The sequence below is a fragment of the Anolis carolinensis genome, chromosome 6 (genome assembly GCF_035594765.1).
Source record: "Anolis carolinensis isolate JA03-04 chromosome 6, rAnoCar3.1.pri, whole genome shotgun sequence".
In the NCBI taxonomy this organism is placed as follows: Eukaryota; Metazoa; Chordata; class Lepidosauria; order Squamata; family Dactyloidae; genus Anolis; species Anolis carolinensis.
The window spans coordinates 42454503-42471793 of NC_085846.1; the positions used below are offsets into that span (position 1 = coordinate 42454503).

Below are 17291 nucleotides of genomic sequence, written 5' to 3' on the forward strand. Positions count from 1 at the left end.
TGATCCTCGTATTTCAATTGAGAAAGCGCCTTTAATGTTGTTCTTTGTCTAGACTGGTCTGACACCATTAATGGAAGCTGCATCTGGTGGATATGCTGAAGTAGGCAGGGTTCTTCTAGACAAAGGTGCTGATGTGAATGCCCCTCCAGTCCCTTCGTCAAGAGACACTGCTTTAACCATTGCAGCAGACAAAGGCCACTACAAATTCTGTGAGCTTCTTATTAGCAGGTAACATATATGCTTCTTTACAGAATACAGTTTCATTTTTCTGCAATGGAGAGGTGCAAAGGGTCTGGGTTACACATTTCTTAGCAGAATAGACTGCTTTCTAGAGGGGAAAAAGCTGCTAATGTCATCATTTTGTCCTTCAATTTTAAATCATTCCTTAAATCTAGAATATTTATTTATTTAATTTATAACCCACCCTTCTCTGGATAATAGACCCAGGACAGCTGATTTTGACAGATTTTTAGCTTTTTGAGAATCAGTAGCACCTTAACTTAAGCATTCATTACATTGATCAAGCTCTTTTCCTTTTGTAGAGGAGCTCACATTGATGTTCGTAATAAGAAAGGAAATACTCCGTTATGGCTTGCTGCAAATGGCGGTCATTTAGATGTTGTCCAGTTGCTGGTACAAGCAGGAGCAGATGTTGATGCTGCCGATAACAGAAAAATAACGCCACTGATGGCAGCCTTTAGAAAGGTAAAATGGAAACTTTTGGTTTTCCTCTTTTCTCATTTCTGAAAATGCATGTTTTTTGAAGAGATTGCTTGAGTCACAGGGAACTAATTTGTTGATTTTTTTAAAGATGCTATTTGATATTTGCTGGTGTCATGTGGCAGTACTTATTTGATTCAAAATTTTAAAAGTATACAGGATAAGAAAAATGGAGGAGGGTAACTAAATTAAATCAATAGTTGTTTTCTTAGTCAGATTGAATTCTGTTTTGCAATAGTTGACTAGTTTGATCTGTTAATGTCTTCATATTAAAAGCTTTGTCTATAAAATCAGAAAAATCACAATATATATAGATATTTTAAATTCCAAGTAGACGTACCATGTATTCTCATTCCCAACAATTCAGAAGTAAATTTCATGAGATTTAGTAGGGCTTACTGACATGTAACTAATTATAGAATTGCAACCCTAAAGACGCACATGGTTTTGAAAATTATGCTTCAAACAGAACAGATAATGTTTGCCATTTCCTAGGCTTTTATGTTATTAACTCATGAAACCAGTGAGACTAATTGAGCAGATAGTCATATGATTGTATTCTAACTTTGTGATATTGTCCCCCACATGAAGCACATGTAAGAATGTTATGTTACAGATTTAAATAATGTAAAATATTGTGATATTCATAGATACTTGGCTTCTAGAGATAATCATAGTGATAATATAATGATCGGACAGTTCAGATTCTAAGGACCAAAGGTTTTTTATAGTAAAGCACATGCTTTACAGACAAGAAATTCCAGATATAATCCCTGACATACTTTTTGGACTGCAAAAACCCTTTCTGAAACACTTGCCCAAATGGACTGTTGATCTGATCTGACTCCGTGTAAGGCAGTGTAAGTGTAAACTGGCTTCAGTACTAACAGTTAATTCTGCATTGAGTTCTGAAATCACCAAATCGAGTGAAAATCTTTGGGCTTACTCAGGTTCCCACAGAATGAGTTATTCAAAGAGGATAAGAGTTGATCTTCCCCAGATGTACAGATCTGCTTTGTTGACATGCTTCTATACTAACTGGGGATTTTGGGGGGAAACAGCATTGCAGCAGTGACTAGGAGGACTTTTTGCTCAGTTTACTTATAGGTCTGATATTTATCATGGATGAATATAAATGTGAAATCTGTCTTCATTTGAAAGGGACTAATACTGGAAACTTAATTCTTAGGGCCATGTGAAGGTTGTACGCTATCTAGTAAAAGAGGTAAATCAATTCCCATCAGATTCAGAATGTATGAGATATATAGCAACAGTTACTGATAAGGTAAGAATCCTTTGGTTCCTCATTCCTCAGAACACATGTTTTATTGTACATTTATGAAATCTCTGTAGCTGTTTATTAAAATCCTGCAGTTCTCAACTTCGAATAACAGTTAGATGTTACTAGTTCATTGACAGTGGCTTCAAAGAAATATGAAAAAGAACGGTTAAGTTACATATTGCAGCTCCTCAACATTATTTTTAAACCAATTAAAACCTTTTTAAAAAAGTATCTAAAATCCTGTTGTGTTATAGCTTGAAGCCTTAGTTCACAATACTTTTCCATGCATCCCACCTCTTTCCCAAGTCCGATATAACCCTCTTAACACTCTAATGTAGAAACTTTGCTTTATGTGCTCTGTTGTCTGTTTTTCCCTTTGCCACACACACATTTCCCCTTACACAATGAGCCTACAATTATTAGCAGTTAATCATCTACTAATACCAGAGTCTTGGAATCCAGCTTAAGGATTTTTGGACTCTTACCTTCTACATTTGGAGTCATAAAGAGCTTCCATCATTCTATATCATTTCATTGCTGAGTGTTTAAGTCTGTTATTTAGCTGGTTGTGCTAATACTATTCAAAACCATAGTAATCTGTTTCATAATACATTTCAAACGAACTGAGAAAGCAAAATTTGTAATATAAGGTTTCATGGACTCCATTTCACTTAATCAGGTGTATAGAGTCAAGCTTCTTTGGACAAGTGTGTGTGTGTGTGTGTGTGTGTGTGTGTGTGTGTATATATATAGATGATGAGTGTGCTGTAATAGAAATGCAAAATGAGTGGGTATGTTGATGGAGTAACAAGTTCAATCTCAGTGATGATTGAACATATGAATAAAGGAAAAATGTCTATGTCTCGTGCATCGATACAAGTCGAAGTACAGTAAAAGTGTTGTAATAAAACACATATGAGAAACTTACTTTGTAACTGTGAGCAGAATGCTCAGAAATGGGTTCTTGGTACATCACACATAGTTGAAATACTCTTTGTCATCACAGCTACTAAAAGTTCCTTAATCATTGAGAGTGAAGTTGTCACTCCATCACAACCCACAGAGGCATCACTCCATGAAGTGGACTAGAGTCCACAAAATCTTATAGTAAAACTGTCTTTCTCTCAATCTCAAAGGAGCCAAGGGATTCATTTGCATCTTTGGTTATATTCATGTTCATTCAAAAATGTGATTTTTAAAAAATATTGTTATTTTAGGAAATGTTGAAAAAGTGCCATCTTTGTATAGAATCAATTGTTCAAGCCAAAGACAGACAGGCTGCTGAAGCAAATAAAAATGCAAGCATTCTTTTAGAGGAGTTGGATTTAGAGAAGGTAAGAAATAACTTTTTGATTAAAAATTATCTCTGGGTTAAAAAAAATGAAAATTATAGAAGCCTTGAGTTAAGGAATCATGTAATCATTATCAGAAAAGTACCTATGGCATGGTCCTTTTGCAAAGGACATTCTGGTGAATGGATTATAGCATGGACATGACTATAGTTGGAGTGCTAGTATTGAGTGAAAAAAATTGTTTCCTGCAACAGGATCCAATTCACAACAAAGAGCTTCATCTTAGAAGAATCTGCTTTTGAATAAAGGGTTTTCCCCACAATACTTTAGAATTAGCACTCACAGGCTACCAAGATATTTCAGAAGGGAAGATTTATGCTCTTCTTTTTAAATATTATGTTTCCATGGATGACGTCTTGTTTGAAACAGAGACAGAATTCTTACCCAATGAATGTTCTATTTTTCTGATAGATCAGAAGCCACTCCTTGTTCTGAGTAGTCACCAAAATCCTGGACTCTTAGTAAAGTGGTGACTAATCTAGTTGCTGCTGTCTTTCTAGTTTAGGGCTAAGTTCTCTCCTTAGGAGCAGTGTTGTGGGCAGGGCAGCAGCATGGAAAAATACTTGGTTGTGCTACCAGGAAATGGGTTTGTATTGCTAATTCTGTCTAGCCAGGGTTTGTGTCAGTAAATCCAAACAGTTTGGATAAGCACTGGATCTCATACAAATGGAAACAAACAAAAAACCCAGACAAAGCATTGGTGATCATGAAGGAGAACTAATGTCCAGTAAGCCCTGTTTATTTTGTGATTTTGTGTAACCAAGGGTATACTTTGAGATGAAGCAGCTAACCAAATTGTTATATTTGGCCAGACATCCAAATACGGAGCATTTCAGAACATAATTTCAAGTGTAGTTTTCTCTTAGGCTGATGTTGCTTTTTGGCATACTTGTTCTTTGTAGTTGTTAAATGAGGACACTCATTCTGCCTCTATTTGGCAACTGCTTTTTAAGAACTGTTTGACTCCAAATAACTGGATAATGTGAACCCTGAATTTCTGTTATCACTAATTTTAGGATGGGGCATTCTTTGCATCCTGATGAAAACACATACCTCTTAGAGCAGGGCAAAACCAGTTAGCATTTTGCATTATAAGAACGTCTACAAATTTCCAGTTTCAGGCTTAGATATTTTAAGACCAATTGGATGATGTTTTCCTTTCCGCTTTGCTGCTTTACTTTTGCTTTGTAGTTAGATATTTTCCATCATTGATGTACTCATGACTGTATTTATCTTGGAAACTGAACTTCCCTAGGCTTCAACCAGAAACTAGCATGTTCCATAGGACCCTTTGGAAATGTTTGAAAAAGGACTGTACTTTCTACCAAGAGGAAATGCCCCTGAAATTACTAAGAAAGGGAATGCATAATAATTTCTAATTTCTGTTTTAAATCACTTGTTATTCAAGTTGTCAAAGGTGACACATACAAGAGACCTGCAAAGAAACCCAATTCTGAACCTCTCCCTCCTGTAGACCTACTGAATAAGAAAATATTTAGCAAATCACATAAAATTTGTGAGCCAGTAGATTTCACCTCTGTTCTGGTAGGCAGTGTTGCTTAAAATACATTAATCTAAATAGCCTTAGACAAAATTCACGATACATATGTAGCTTTAGTGTGAGCTAACAGATATGTGGGATATTTTTTTTGCATAAACACTGAGAGTTCATATAAGTAGTCAACTTGGATTGATTATTCTCAGTTTAATGAAAGGCCCAGCCAGGGGTGGCCTTACGTATACAAGATCTAGTTGTTGTTTCATAGCTACCTTTGATTGCCTTTGAATGATCTTAACTTGCAGCTAAGGGAAGAAAGTAGAAGGCTGGCTCTCGCTGCAAAAAGAGAGAAAAGAAAGGAGAAGAGACGAAAGAAAAAGGAAGAACAGAGGAGGAAGTTGGAAGAAATAGAGGCAAAAAACAAAGAAAATTTTGAACTACAAGCTGCTCAAGAAAAGGAAAAACTGAAAGCTGAAGGTAAGAATTAGGCTTGTATGCTGTAGACTCAGAGTAAGTTGCAAAAATTCTTCCGGACACAAACATTTATGTTCTTCCATTCTTAGCATCTGTGTTTTGCTCCAAAACAATTATCTTTAAACTGGTCATTAATCCTATCAACCAGACTGTATTTGGGGATGCTTTGAAAGTGATTTTTCTGCTTTTTGGCAGAGGGTTGGACAGGATGGCCCACAGGATCTCTTCCAACTCTATGATTCTATGACTATACAACAAGTCAGGGCAAAGTCAGGATAAATTATTGAAGAAATGTCATGTGATTATGGGCTAACATTGATCAAACTTAGAAGATAGAAATTGAAAAATGCATCCAGGGATGATTTTCCCCTTTGAAGGCCAAACATGTAGATCTATGTTTTTGTAACATGCTAAGAGGAGATGGTGTGGCTCATCTGTTCTTGCCTTTTATACCTGTTCTGCTGTTCATAGATGCTGACTAAGGGATTCTAGAGAAGGTTTTGTTTACTTTTCCTGTTGTAAGGAGGCATACCGTTGCATTGGCTAGAACAGAATCTGCTCTTTCTGTGCTCAGGCTTCCAAGTATTGTTTACTATGGACATTGTTTCTGCAACCTAACACTAAAACTGCGTATTTATAGACCTCCTTCATCATTCTCCCAGTGCTGATACTGCTAAAAAATCTTAGGTAGACAGAGTACAAAGAGGAAATGGAAGACTAGGTAGACATAAAATTGTGCTACCGTGCACAATTCAAAGTGCTGGCTTTGGCCTATAAAGCACTAAATGGTTCTGGCCCAGCTTACTTGTCTGAACATATCTCCCTCTATGAACCATCTTAGAGTTTAAGATCATCTGGAAAGGCCCTGCTCTCGCCTCCGCCTTCTTCACAGGCGTGATTGGTGGAGACGAAAGACAGAGCCTTCTCGGTGGTGGCCCCTCAGCTATGGAACTCCCTTCCCAGAGAGATTAAATAAGCTCCCTCCTTCCTGACCTTCAGCAAAAAAGTGAAGACGTGGCTCTTTGACCAAGCCTTTGAAAATCTAGTGCAATAATTAGATATGAAAGATGTGTAATTGTCCTATGGAACAGCCCGGACTACGCCTATGAATCACGTGATTTTAACTTGTTGTATGGATTTAAATGCTTTAATTGTTTTAATGGTATGGTTATTTTTTTTTCACATTTCAATTAATTTTTATTGTGATTTTGTTATACAGTACATATTAAGGGGGCAAGGGGAGGGTAAAGGAGGGGCGTTGGGAAGGGAAGGTTTGGGGGAGGAAAGGTTGAGACCAGAGGAGGGAAAGGGTATGTTGAAAGGTTCTGGGGTAGGAAAGGGGAGGGGAGGGGTATGTCTGGGGGGGTATAGGGGGGGTACATTAGGGGGTTAGGGAGGAAAGGGGGTATGTGTGGATTTCCGATCTGTATTCATCTTATTTCTTCTCTTCAGTCACCACCTACAGTCATTTATTCTTCTTTATTCCTTTGCTTTGGTATGGTTATTTTTATTGTACTATGTTTTTAAAGGCATTGCCCATGTTGTGAAGCCGCCTTGAGTCCCCTCCAGGTTGAGAAAGGCGGGATAAAAGAGCCATAAATAAATAAATAAATAATTGCAAAAGGCATTGTAAAAATAAGCTTCTTTCTCAGAGGCTTTGTTAACTGAGGTGTGCTTGCAAAGTAAATGTCATAACTAATGATAAGAATTGCCTTTCTCAGTTCCAAATAGTTATTGAGATTTCCCGAAACAACAGCCATTATTACAGAATTAAATATTGCTGCCATTTCACTATAAGACATTTATAATTTCTAATATCCCACTTTATTATTATCCTGCCATCTGAAAAACGATATAGAAAATGAATGTGATGCCTAAAACTAAAAACAACCTAAATAGTAATATTTTGGTCATAAGACAGATCCAGTTGTTATATATGTATGCAAAACATAGTCTAATTGATTTTGGCATTATGTTATGTTATGTTATGTTATGGCGAAGTGTGTTAAAGCACTGAGCTGCTGAACTTGCAGACCGAAAGGTCCCAGGTTCAAATCCCGGGAGCAGAGTGAGCGCCCGCTGTTGCTCCAGCTTCTGCCAACCTAGCAGTTCGAAACCATGCCAATGTGAGTAGATCAATAGGTACCGCTCCAGCGGGAAGGTAACAGTGCTCCTTGCAGTCATGCCGGCCACATGACCTTGGAGGTGTCTACGGACAACGCCGGCTCTTCAGCTTAGAAATGGAGATAAGCACCAACCCCCAGAGTCAGACATGACTGGACTTAACGTCAGGGGAAACCTTTACCTTTATGTTACATTTTCTGTCAGAATCACCTAGCAAATATACCAATTTCCACTTCAGAGATCAACTTGGGAATTTACATAGAACAGATATAATGAGTCTTAGTCTCTAGCTAACCAGATTTCACTATGTGAATACATGATAACATACTCACCCAAATAAGTCTGTCATCATCCTTTTGCAAATAATCCTTTCTGTTTATGAAAGTGTGTTTATATAACCTGGGAGGTTCCAATATAAACAAAGAGCCTTGAAGCTTTACTTTTAAGGTGCCACAATATTCTTAAATATAAAATACTTTTGTCCACAGGTTCCTCACACATTTTGCTTTCTAAACCCTCTCATGGAAACTTTTTTTATTTTTACCTACAGCTGGAATTTGTGAGAATGTTGTGCTGCTTCTGCTTGCATCTTGCCTAGACATATGTATGTCAAGAGGGGCAACATCCAGTTATCTTCCTACTTGGCAGCTTGGACTTAAGCCCAAGTAAAGGGCTCAAGGGTTTTTCCCCAGAGGAGGGTTTTTTTTATATAATGTGAGTTGCTTGCAAAGCCTGGTAAATTGGGCCTTCACCATCAGTTTCTGAACCCAAGTGTACTGTTTGTTTGGATGTTTGTGTATCATGTTCCTGTTAACATACACTACTGTTAGAGATGGAATAGAACTGCATGCTTTTATGCCCTATGTATCCTGCAAATAGATATTGACATATGATGTAATTTTATGGGATGCCACTACTCCATAAATGACTCCTGTAGATTTGTGTGGGCCGGTAATATAATAGAACTATTTTTCTCAAATAGATGAGCCAGAGGTCCTCACAGAACCGCCCAGTGCTACTACCATCACCACCATAGGTATATCTGCAACATGGACAACTTTGGCAGGTTCCCATGGAAAAAGAATAAATACTGTCACCACTAGCAGCTCCAAGAGGAAAAGCCGGAAAAACAAAATCAACCAAGATTCTGTTCAGATTATTTTTGATGAGCAACTCCCAATCTCCTATTCTCAACCAGAGAAAATGAATGGTGAATCAAAAAGCAGTAGTACCAGCGAGAGTGGTGATAGCGACAACATGAGGATTTCCAGCTGTAGTGATGAAAGCAGCAACAGTAACAGCAGCCTCAAAAGTGACAGCCAATCTTCTACAATGGCCCCTATTGCTCAGAGCAACAAGAAGCAGCCCTCAGTTCTGGTCACCTTCCCAAAGGAAGAGCGGAAAGCTGTTTCTGGCAAATCTTCAGTCAAGTAAGCATCTAAGGCTTTTGCTTCCTCATTTAACACAGCCTTCATAATAACATGATCTACAAGTCCCATTTGGCCATGCTGACTGAAGATAATGGGAGTTGTAAACCAATCTGCCTGAAAGAGTTCTGAAGAAGACTTTCTGATCTCTTAGGACACCCTTGTGACTTTTATCCTCTTTATCATGCATTATTTTATTGATTACTATATTTAATTGCATAATAGTCATACTGTTTATCCTTTTTTACCTAAGAATAGGGGTGTGAGTATTATGTGGTGAAAAATTCCAACTACAAGACTTAACTTGACCAGCAGCCAAGTGAAGCCCTGTAACTGGAAAGGTAGCAGATATGCCCCCTTGCTTGTGCACCCATCCCCTTTGGTCAAAGAGGGATGACTATTAAATGGTGGTGACTATTACATGGTGAAATATGGTAGATTTGTGAATCATTTGCAAGAAAATTTAAAGGAAAATATGGGTTTTCCCCCATATGTTGTCAATTTAGGTTGATTTGGCAGTTTTTAGTAATCATCTAGTGCATTTTTTTCTGTGAATCTTTGATACTGAGATCAGTCATCAGGACTTAATGTCAAAATATAATTAAGTGTAAACACAGCACACTTGATTTTTTTATCCTGAACAAATAATATTAAATTGTATCTTTCATGTAATTGTTCATTTGACTTTTGAGCCTGAGGGAAATGTAATTGCTTGGATTCAGGCTTCCATTCATTTCAGTAGCTGTATTCTAAAAACCATATGACTAAATCCAACATTAGTCTTCCCTAGACAGACACAATACAATCATTGGGAGGAAAGTTATTCATTACTATAAACTCTAATTTATTTTATTGGATCAACTCCGTATATTCTTGTTGGATTTGGTCTACTGAATTCATTCCAGTGTTCTGATGTTAAAGCTGCCACTCAGTAGACCAGGGGGAAGTGCCTGCATTTGTCTTGTATTTTGATCTTATAAACACTATGTTAACATGCAATTCTTTATTTTTCCCAACCCACCCCCTTTCCTGTGAAAGGTTGTCAGACGTCATTACAGAAGTCACGAATAATTCCTTATCTACTTGCACAAAATCTTGTCCATCGCCACTCTCCTCTCCTAATGGAAAAATCACTTTAGCCAGCCCTAAACGTGGTCAGAAGAGGGAAGAAGGGTGGAAGGAGGTTGTAAGAAGGCAAGTGAAATTCTGCTACTATGATCAATTTCATTTTCCTCAGTGGCAGTCTCCTTTTCAAAGGTTTTACATTAGTATTGTTTTATATTGTTGCAAAACGTCATATTTAGCTGGTAATTGTATGCATTGTTTTATGTACACATATCTCAGCTTGTTATTTCAAGTCATGGATTAATATCAAAGCTTTTTCTAGGCCAGCACCAGATAAGCAGAAGGTGAATATCCTTCCCATGCTAGTGATTTTACTCAGTCTTGTCAGCCTTTTTCATAGAAGATGGGCATTTTTAAAGTGCTTCAGTATTTGGTGTTGTCCACAACTTTCTAAGTCTGGCCCTGAAATCTCAATTCCTAGTTTCATGTATTGCTGCAGCCTTTCTTTGCACTTACAAATTAGCTGGAAAGGACAAACTCTTAGAATGTACAAGAATGTACCTTTCTGGCCCACTAAATTTGTGATTCTGTGAGTTTACTTGCATGTAAAAAGCTCCTTGATACAAGAGCCTGCTGTTCATCATGATTTATGTACCTACCTCGCTCCTTACTTATCTCTGCCTAACTTGGAGTTTATTGAAACAATTATACTTGATATTCATAAGTTTTTCTTTTTTTAGATCAAAGAAGGTCTCTGTTCCATCGACTGTTATTTCCAGAGTAATTGGAAGAGGTGGTTGTAATATTAATGCTATCAGAGAATTCACTGGAGCGCACATAGACATTGATAAGCAAAAGGACAAAACAGGCGACAGAATCATAACAATAAGGTAATACAAATTCAGATTTTTTATTTTAGCTGTCATAATAATATGTTAAATGAGACAGATTTCTGAATATTTTTATAGATACGTTTGTAAGAGCTGCAATTAAACATAGTATATTGTTGGTCTTTAGCAGAAGAGATGCATCTATGAGCTGCTACTAGTGGATCAGTACTCTTGTACTCTTCCAGGACATATATGAGATTCATGCAGACCAGTAATGTCTCTCCAGGTTTCCAGTTGACAATAACATTTGGCAGTTCTTGAAAGCCAGTGGGCATTCTCAGTCCTCCCTGCTTTTTTCCTTCTTCTTTTCCTTCTTTCAGTTTATACTTCTGGATATTTCAAGATTCACCTGAGTATGCTGATACTTCTTTGCTTGTTTCACACTGGCTCTGTTTTGGTTCCAGTCCTGTGGATGATTGTTGTTAGAAAAAAGCTATTATTCTACAAATACTATACTGTAAAGCTGTTAAATTTCATTTCTTCAAAGTTTATTCATTTTGTACATTTTCTTAATATGTGGGAAAATGTCAATGTATTTGTAAATGAGAAAACAGTGGTCAGGTCCTCATGTGTTTGTTCAATTCTGTTAATAGGGGAGGCACTGAATCAACAAGACAAGCAACACAGCTCATAAATGCTTTGATTAAGGATCCAGACAAGGAAATTGATGAGCTCATTCCAAAGAATCGTTTGAAAAATTCTGCAGCCTACCCCAAGACGGGGATGGCAATACATACCGCCACTGCAACTGCTCACAGTTCTGTAAACGGAAGCAAGGCAACCACAGTAGCAATCTCATCATCACCTCAGATTTCCACAGCACTTTCCGTGCCTGCTGCTTGTTCCGTATCTACTCACAAAACAGTCAAAAACCCTGTGAATAATGTGCGGCCTGGATTTCCAGTTTCTCTGCCATTAGCATATCCTCCTCCCCAGTTTGCACATGCTTTGCTTGCTGCTCAGACTTTCCAACAGATCCGTCCTCCGAGGTTGCCTATGACTCATTTTGGAGGAACTTTCCCACCAGCCCAGTCCACCTGGGGCCCCTTCCCCGTTCGACCTCTGAGCCCTGCAAGAGCAACCAACTCACCTAAGCCTCACACGGTGCCTCGCCATAACAATCAGAACAGCAGTGGTTCTCAGGTGAATTCAGTGGGTTCTTCAACATCCAGTCCGACAGCTACCACGAGTTCAGCTGTGTCTACTGTGCCTGTTTCTTCTGCAAGTGGCAGCCCCAGCTCACCTTCAGTTCGAAGGCAGCTGTTTGTCACTGTAGTTAAGACATCCAGTACCACCACGACCACAATAGCAACCACAGCAAGCAACAATAGCACAACACCTACCAATGCCACATATCCTTTTCCTACTGCCAAAGAGCACTATCCCGTGTCGTCCACTTCCTCCCCTTCTCCACCAGCCCAGCCAGTGAGAGCTTCTAGAAGCAGTCCTTCAGAATGTGTGACAGGTTCTCCAAGTAAAGGCGTGCTTTCCTCTGATCAGGAAGTGGGGAGCCCTCCAGCAGTCGAAGCAGCAAATCTGGCCAGCAACAGGCAATCAAGCAGTGGTTCTGTTGGTGTTTCTTCAGAGCACCCTTCTCAGCCACAGCCTCTCAGGTCTGTTTCTCAAGAAGCGAGGCCACCTCTACAGCAGCCTCAGGTTCCATCACAAGATCCTCGAATGGTTGTGCCTCCAAACTTAGCAGCAGTGAGTTCTTCTGCCCCAGCAGTTGCTCCCGCTATTGCACCTGTGAATTCCCCAGCAAACTATCTTTTGCCTCAAGCATCAGTGGCAGCTCCTCAGCAACCTCCTCCAGTTAAAATGGAAAGCCCCGCTATCCGGCTGCCTTCCCATGGGACAAATCCCACGCACAAGAATTCCATTCCTGTCCAGAATTCTTCAGTTGCCGTCCTTAATGTCAACCACATAAAAAGACCCCATAGCGTTCCTTCATCAGTGCAACTTCCTTCTACCTTAAGTACACAAAGTGCTTCTCAAAATTCAGTCCACCCACCAAACAAGTCTATGGCCACTAACTTCAGTGCTGCTTTACCATTTGGACCCTTCAGCACACTGTTTGAAAACAACCCTGCTTCTGCTCATGCCTTCTGGGGTGGATCTGTCTTGTCATCTCAGACAGCTCCAGAGTCCATTATACCTGGAAAATCTTCATTTCTGCCAAACCCAGATACATTACACCAATTAGATACTTCCAAAGCTCCAGGTTTTAGGCCCCCACTGCAGAGACCAGCTCCAAATTCCTCAGGTGAATATTTACACTTTCTTTTCTTGCTTCACAATACTATCACACAATTTATATATCAATTTATGTATCTTTATGTGTACTTGATACTAAATAATCTGGTTAGTATAACTTGATCTTACTGTGTATTTCTTGCATATTGTTTCCCAGTAGTTTGAAACTTTTGGATGGGATAGAGGTATTCTTTCTCTGCAGTAGGAACCTTTTTCATGGAAGAAAGGCTTAGCTGGAGCACAGAATATCAGATATTTCATATTTCCTTCTCACAACTCATCTTTCTCCTCAACAACAAATTGATCTGCTCTGTACAAATGTAAACTAGTTGAATATCAATAGAGAAATTATAACTCAGTGTCATTGAGCACCATGGAAAGATGACAAATTATCTCATTATTTTGCATGTTTGGATTAGTAAATTCATAAGATCCCTTCCTTTCAATAGATTTATTTTGTACATTTTGTACAATTTATGCCAAGTTAGAAAAGTACACAAAGAAAAGCTTTTTCAGTTGACACAGAAACTGTTTGCTAAATGTTCAAGTGAGCCAGGGCCTGCAGCCAAGTGACGAAAATCAGCCGAACAGCTGATTTTAAAATTGGTTTCACTGGTTTTTTTGTTCCCATGGAGTTGTGCTGTTCCGTGCAATCTGAATGGACGAAACGGTACAAAACCACGAATGAAACAGATGAAACAGGATTCAACCCCAACCCTACTTCTAGTTTATCTTGAGATTGTGAAGACGTAAGGGAACTCACAATATAATTTTGGATAGGTATCCTGTTTAAATGTACTTGCAACTAGGGTTTAAGTGCAGTTGTTAGTGCCAGGTAGAACAAACACATTTAATGAATTTTAATGAATTATTTTAAATGGAACTAGAAGGTGGACTTATATCATTATTAGTAGAACTAATATTTTGCAGATCATTTGATAGGTATTGTCAGCATGGATTCGCCATATGGTTCTGTAACACCTTCTTCTACGCATTTGGGCAACTTTGCCTCAAATATTTCAAGTGGTCAAGTGTATGCACCGGGAACACCTCTTGGAGGAGCACCGGCAGCTGCTAATTTTAACAGACAGCATTTCTCCCCACTCAACCTTTTGCCTCCATGTTCCTCTGCATCAAATGGTGAGTTTTGTTGAAGTATTTGTAACTCTGGGTATTCCAACATTCTATTAGATCTCCCGGATTGGTGCCATACAGAAGGAGAGAATTACTTCTTTTTCATTGGCTCTGTTTTGATTGGAATATTTTTTACACTGAAATGGTTACAGTCATGCCTCCATTATGTCCACTAGAGCCTAATAGTATAGCCTGTCTGATTCTGTACTATTAAAGGATTTAATTTAATCTTTACAGAACATACAGTTTGGTTTGCTGACAGATTAAACTCTCCCTTTTTCTTAGAAATTGGAATGCTGACAACTGTGCTTGTGATGCACTCTGCCAAAAAGATCCTTCCAATAATTATTCCCATTGTACATTTAGAAAGTCAGTTGTGAATACCTGAAATAATTGGCCCAGCATTCAGCTTGGTGGGTAGAACATGGTTAGGTGGATTTTGATCATGACGTAGCAGCCAATGAGGTTCAGTCTCCTGTTGTAAGTGTAGATTGTGGTGGAAGCCTGTCTTCTTGAAATGTTAGAACTGTTGAACTTCTCTAATGTGTTTAAATACTCTTTTTTCTCTAGAGCCCCCTGCTCAGCCAGTATCTGCGGGAGTTAGAGCACCCTCCCCAACACCTTCGGCTGTTTCCCTCGGGTCAGAAAAGCCCAACAGTGTGTCTCAGGACAGAAAGGTCCCTGTCCCAATTGGAACTGAGCGTTCTGCACGTATCAGGCAAACTGGAACAACGACGCCCTCTGTTATAGGCAGCAACTTAGCCACCCCAGTCGGTCACAGTGGTATATGGTCTTTCGAAGGGATAGGGGGAAATCAAGGTGGTAGGTATTGCTTGTACACATTTATGTATCATCCTCTGCTACTGTGTTAGGGGGCAGCTAAGGCCTTGATTGGAATGGCAAGAAGGCAGCGAAGGCATAGGAATGGCAAGAATTGTATTTGTTCCATAGCACCGTCATTGTTTATTGTTTATTGATTCATTTAAAGTTAAATATTTAAATTATTGTTTTAAAAACTAATATTACACTGTGGTGCATTACAAAAAAACTGGAGCAAAACCAATCTGCTTTCACTTGTTTAAATTCCAGATCATTCTGCCAAACATTGGTATTATCTATCTAGCAATAACTTTTTCCTGCCATATCTGAATAATTTAGGTAAAAGTGAGCTACTAATTGATGTACCCACTTCTTTCTTGTTAGATAAAGTAGATTGGTGTCACAGTGGAATGGGAAATCATATGATTCACAGGCCAATGTCTGATCCAGGTGTATTTTCACAACATCAAGCAATGGAGAGAGACAGCACAGGAATTGTAACTCCTTCTGGTACATTCCATCAACATGTTCCTGCAGGATATATGGACTTCCCTAAAGTTGGGGTAATGATGCTTTGCTGAAAACAATCTTTAGATACATCTATCTTCTTTAAAAACTCTTTCATATACTGTCATGGGGCAGGACATGTGCTACCTTGTGATTTCTTTCTGGCTGTTTAATGTAGATAGCTATACAAGTTTTGTGTTTATACCAAGGTCATATATGAGTCAAATTCTGATTCCTAGGAACAGCATATTGTTGCTCTGTGCAGGTTTTGGTACAAAGAGCAAGGCATTTGACCTAGTACAGTTCCTTGACTAGATTTCTCTTTTTACAAGCATTTGAAGTGGGAGTGGCCCTTTTTCTTTCCAACTTTTTTATTTTTCAGCCTCAGAATGTCAATTTATATTTCTTAATTCTTCTGATAAACTTTTAGTTGTATACAATTTTGTTCATTTAAAAAATAATAATGGAAAGGTCGAGGCTTGCTTTTAAAGATGAAAAAGCAGAAGGAAACTACTGTTCAAATGAGTCCAGGCCACAAAACATAACATTGTTCCTTTTAATCCACACAAGAACCCACACTTTTCTCCTCCGGAGCATTCCCTGAAGTCTTTCTGGACTCAGATCCACTTTTCTAGGTGTACCATATTGTTTTTTCTCTCTCTGACCCAGCTTTCAAACAGATGTTATGCCAGTGCCAAGATATCTGGAAAGAGTCTAAAGTGCTAAAAATAATCAAGCAACACTTGCATTTGCAGTAATTATTATAAATAAGTATTTATTTATTATATATATAATAATAATCGAAACACAAAACAGCTCATAGCATTAAAAATAGTGCAGTTTAAAATCCATAATAGTCAAAGATTAAAATAATAAATCAGTTAATTAAAATCCATTAAAACGATTAAAAACTGTTAAAATTCAAATATCCTTTCTTTTCTAAAAACCCACCCAAATAAAGGTTTTAGCTGCCACTGGACGGACAACAGGGAGGAGGCTGTTCTGGCAGAGTTCTAGAGCTGAATAAGGTCTGTTAGTCATATCATAAACTGCCCACTAGCAAATCTAAAGAGCAGCATGGCAAAAAGAAAGTGTAATGTGAACAATTTGATCATTTAAAACAGGGTTGGAAAAGTGTGCACTTGGTGTATGTAGTCCCCCAAAATTTGCACTCCCTCATACTTCCAGAATCCCCAAACAGAGGGTGAATTCCTACTCCTAGAAGCCTACCTTTTCAGTAGGTTTCAAAGCCTGCATGTACTATTTAACATAAAAAACCTAATTTTTTGGATAGTCCTTGCAGGATCTGTAGGGTCCCAGGGCATAAAAGTGCCCCCTGTATCTGTGCCCACCCTGATATAGAATAACTCAGATTATCTGCCAGTTATACTTCATAACATTTCTCAGGGAAATGGTAATAAAAATTACCTACCATCCACCAGAGTAAGCTCATTTTGGAATTCTTGAATGGAAAATTGTATTTTCCTAACATAGAGGCAACGTGAATCTATATTACTATGACAGAAATATTTGTATGAAATACATATTGAATGACTTGTTCTTTTCCCTGACAGGGCATGCCTTTCTCCGTGTATGGGAATGCAATGATTCCTCCTGTTGCATCCATCGCAGATGGTGCTGGAGGGCCTGTATTTAATGGACCTCATGCTGCTGACCCATCCTGGAACTCACTGATAAAGATGGTTTCAAATTCTACAGAGAATAATGGCCCTCAGACAGTAAGTC

The 17291-nt window shown here is 38.5% G+C and overlaps 1 protein-coding gene across 6 annotated transcripts in view; it reads left to right on the forward strand.

Annotated features, from left to right (window-relative positions):
• LOC100553063 (ankyrin repeat domain-containing protein 17) overlaps positions 1 to 17291 on the forward strand; it is a 114772-nt gene that overhangs the window by 94660 nt on the left and 2821 nt on the right. For 3 of the 6 annotated variants that reach the window (XM_062957510.1, XM_062957511.1, XM_062957515.1), the window contains exons 21-33: positions 53 to 228; positions 543 to 705; positions 1910 to 2005; positions 3220 to 3336; positions 5158 to 5329; positions 8433 to 8880; positions 9916 to 10071; positions 10683 to 10832; positions 11426 to 13095; positions 14016 to 14225; positions 14790 to 15041; positions 15423 to 15601; positions 17120 to 17284. In XM_062957510.1, the coding sequence (XP_062813580.1) occupies positions 53 to 228; positions 543 to 705; positions 1910 to 2005; positions 3220 to 3336; positions 5158 to 5329; positions 8433 to 8880; positions 9916 to 10071; positions 10683 to 10832; positions 11426 to 13095; positions 14016 to 14225; positions 14790 to 15041; positions 15423 to 15601; positions 17120 to 17284 (3954 nt within the window). The remainder of the gene's footprint in view (positions 1 to 52; positions 229 to 542; positions 706 to 1909; positions 2006 to 3219; positions 3337 to 5157; positions 5330 to 8432; positions 8881 to 9915; positions 10072 to 10682; positions 10833 to 11425; positions 13096 to 14015; positions 14226 to 14789; positions 15042 to 15422; positions 15602 to 17119; positions 17285 to 17291) is intronic. The other 3 variants (XM_062957512.1, XM_062957513.1, XM_062957514.1) reach the window with 2 other exon arrangements.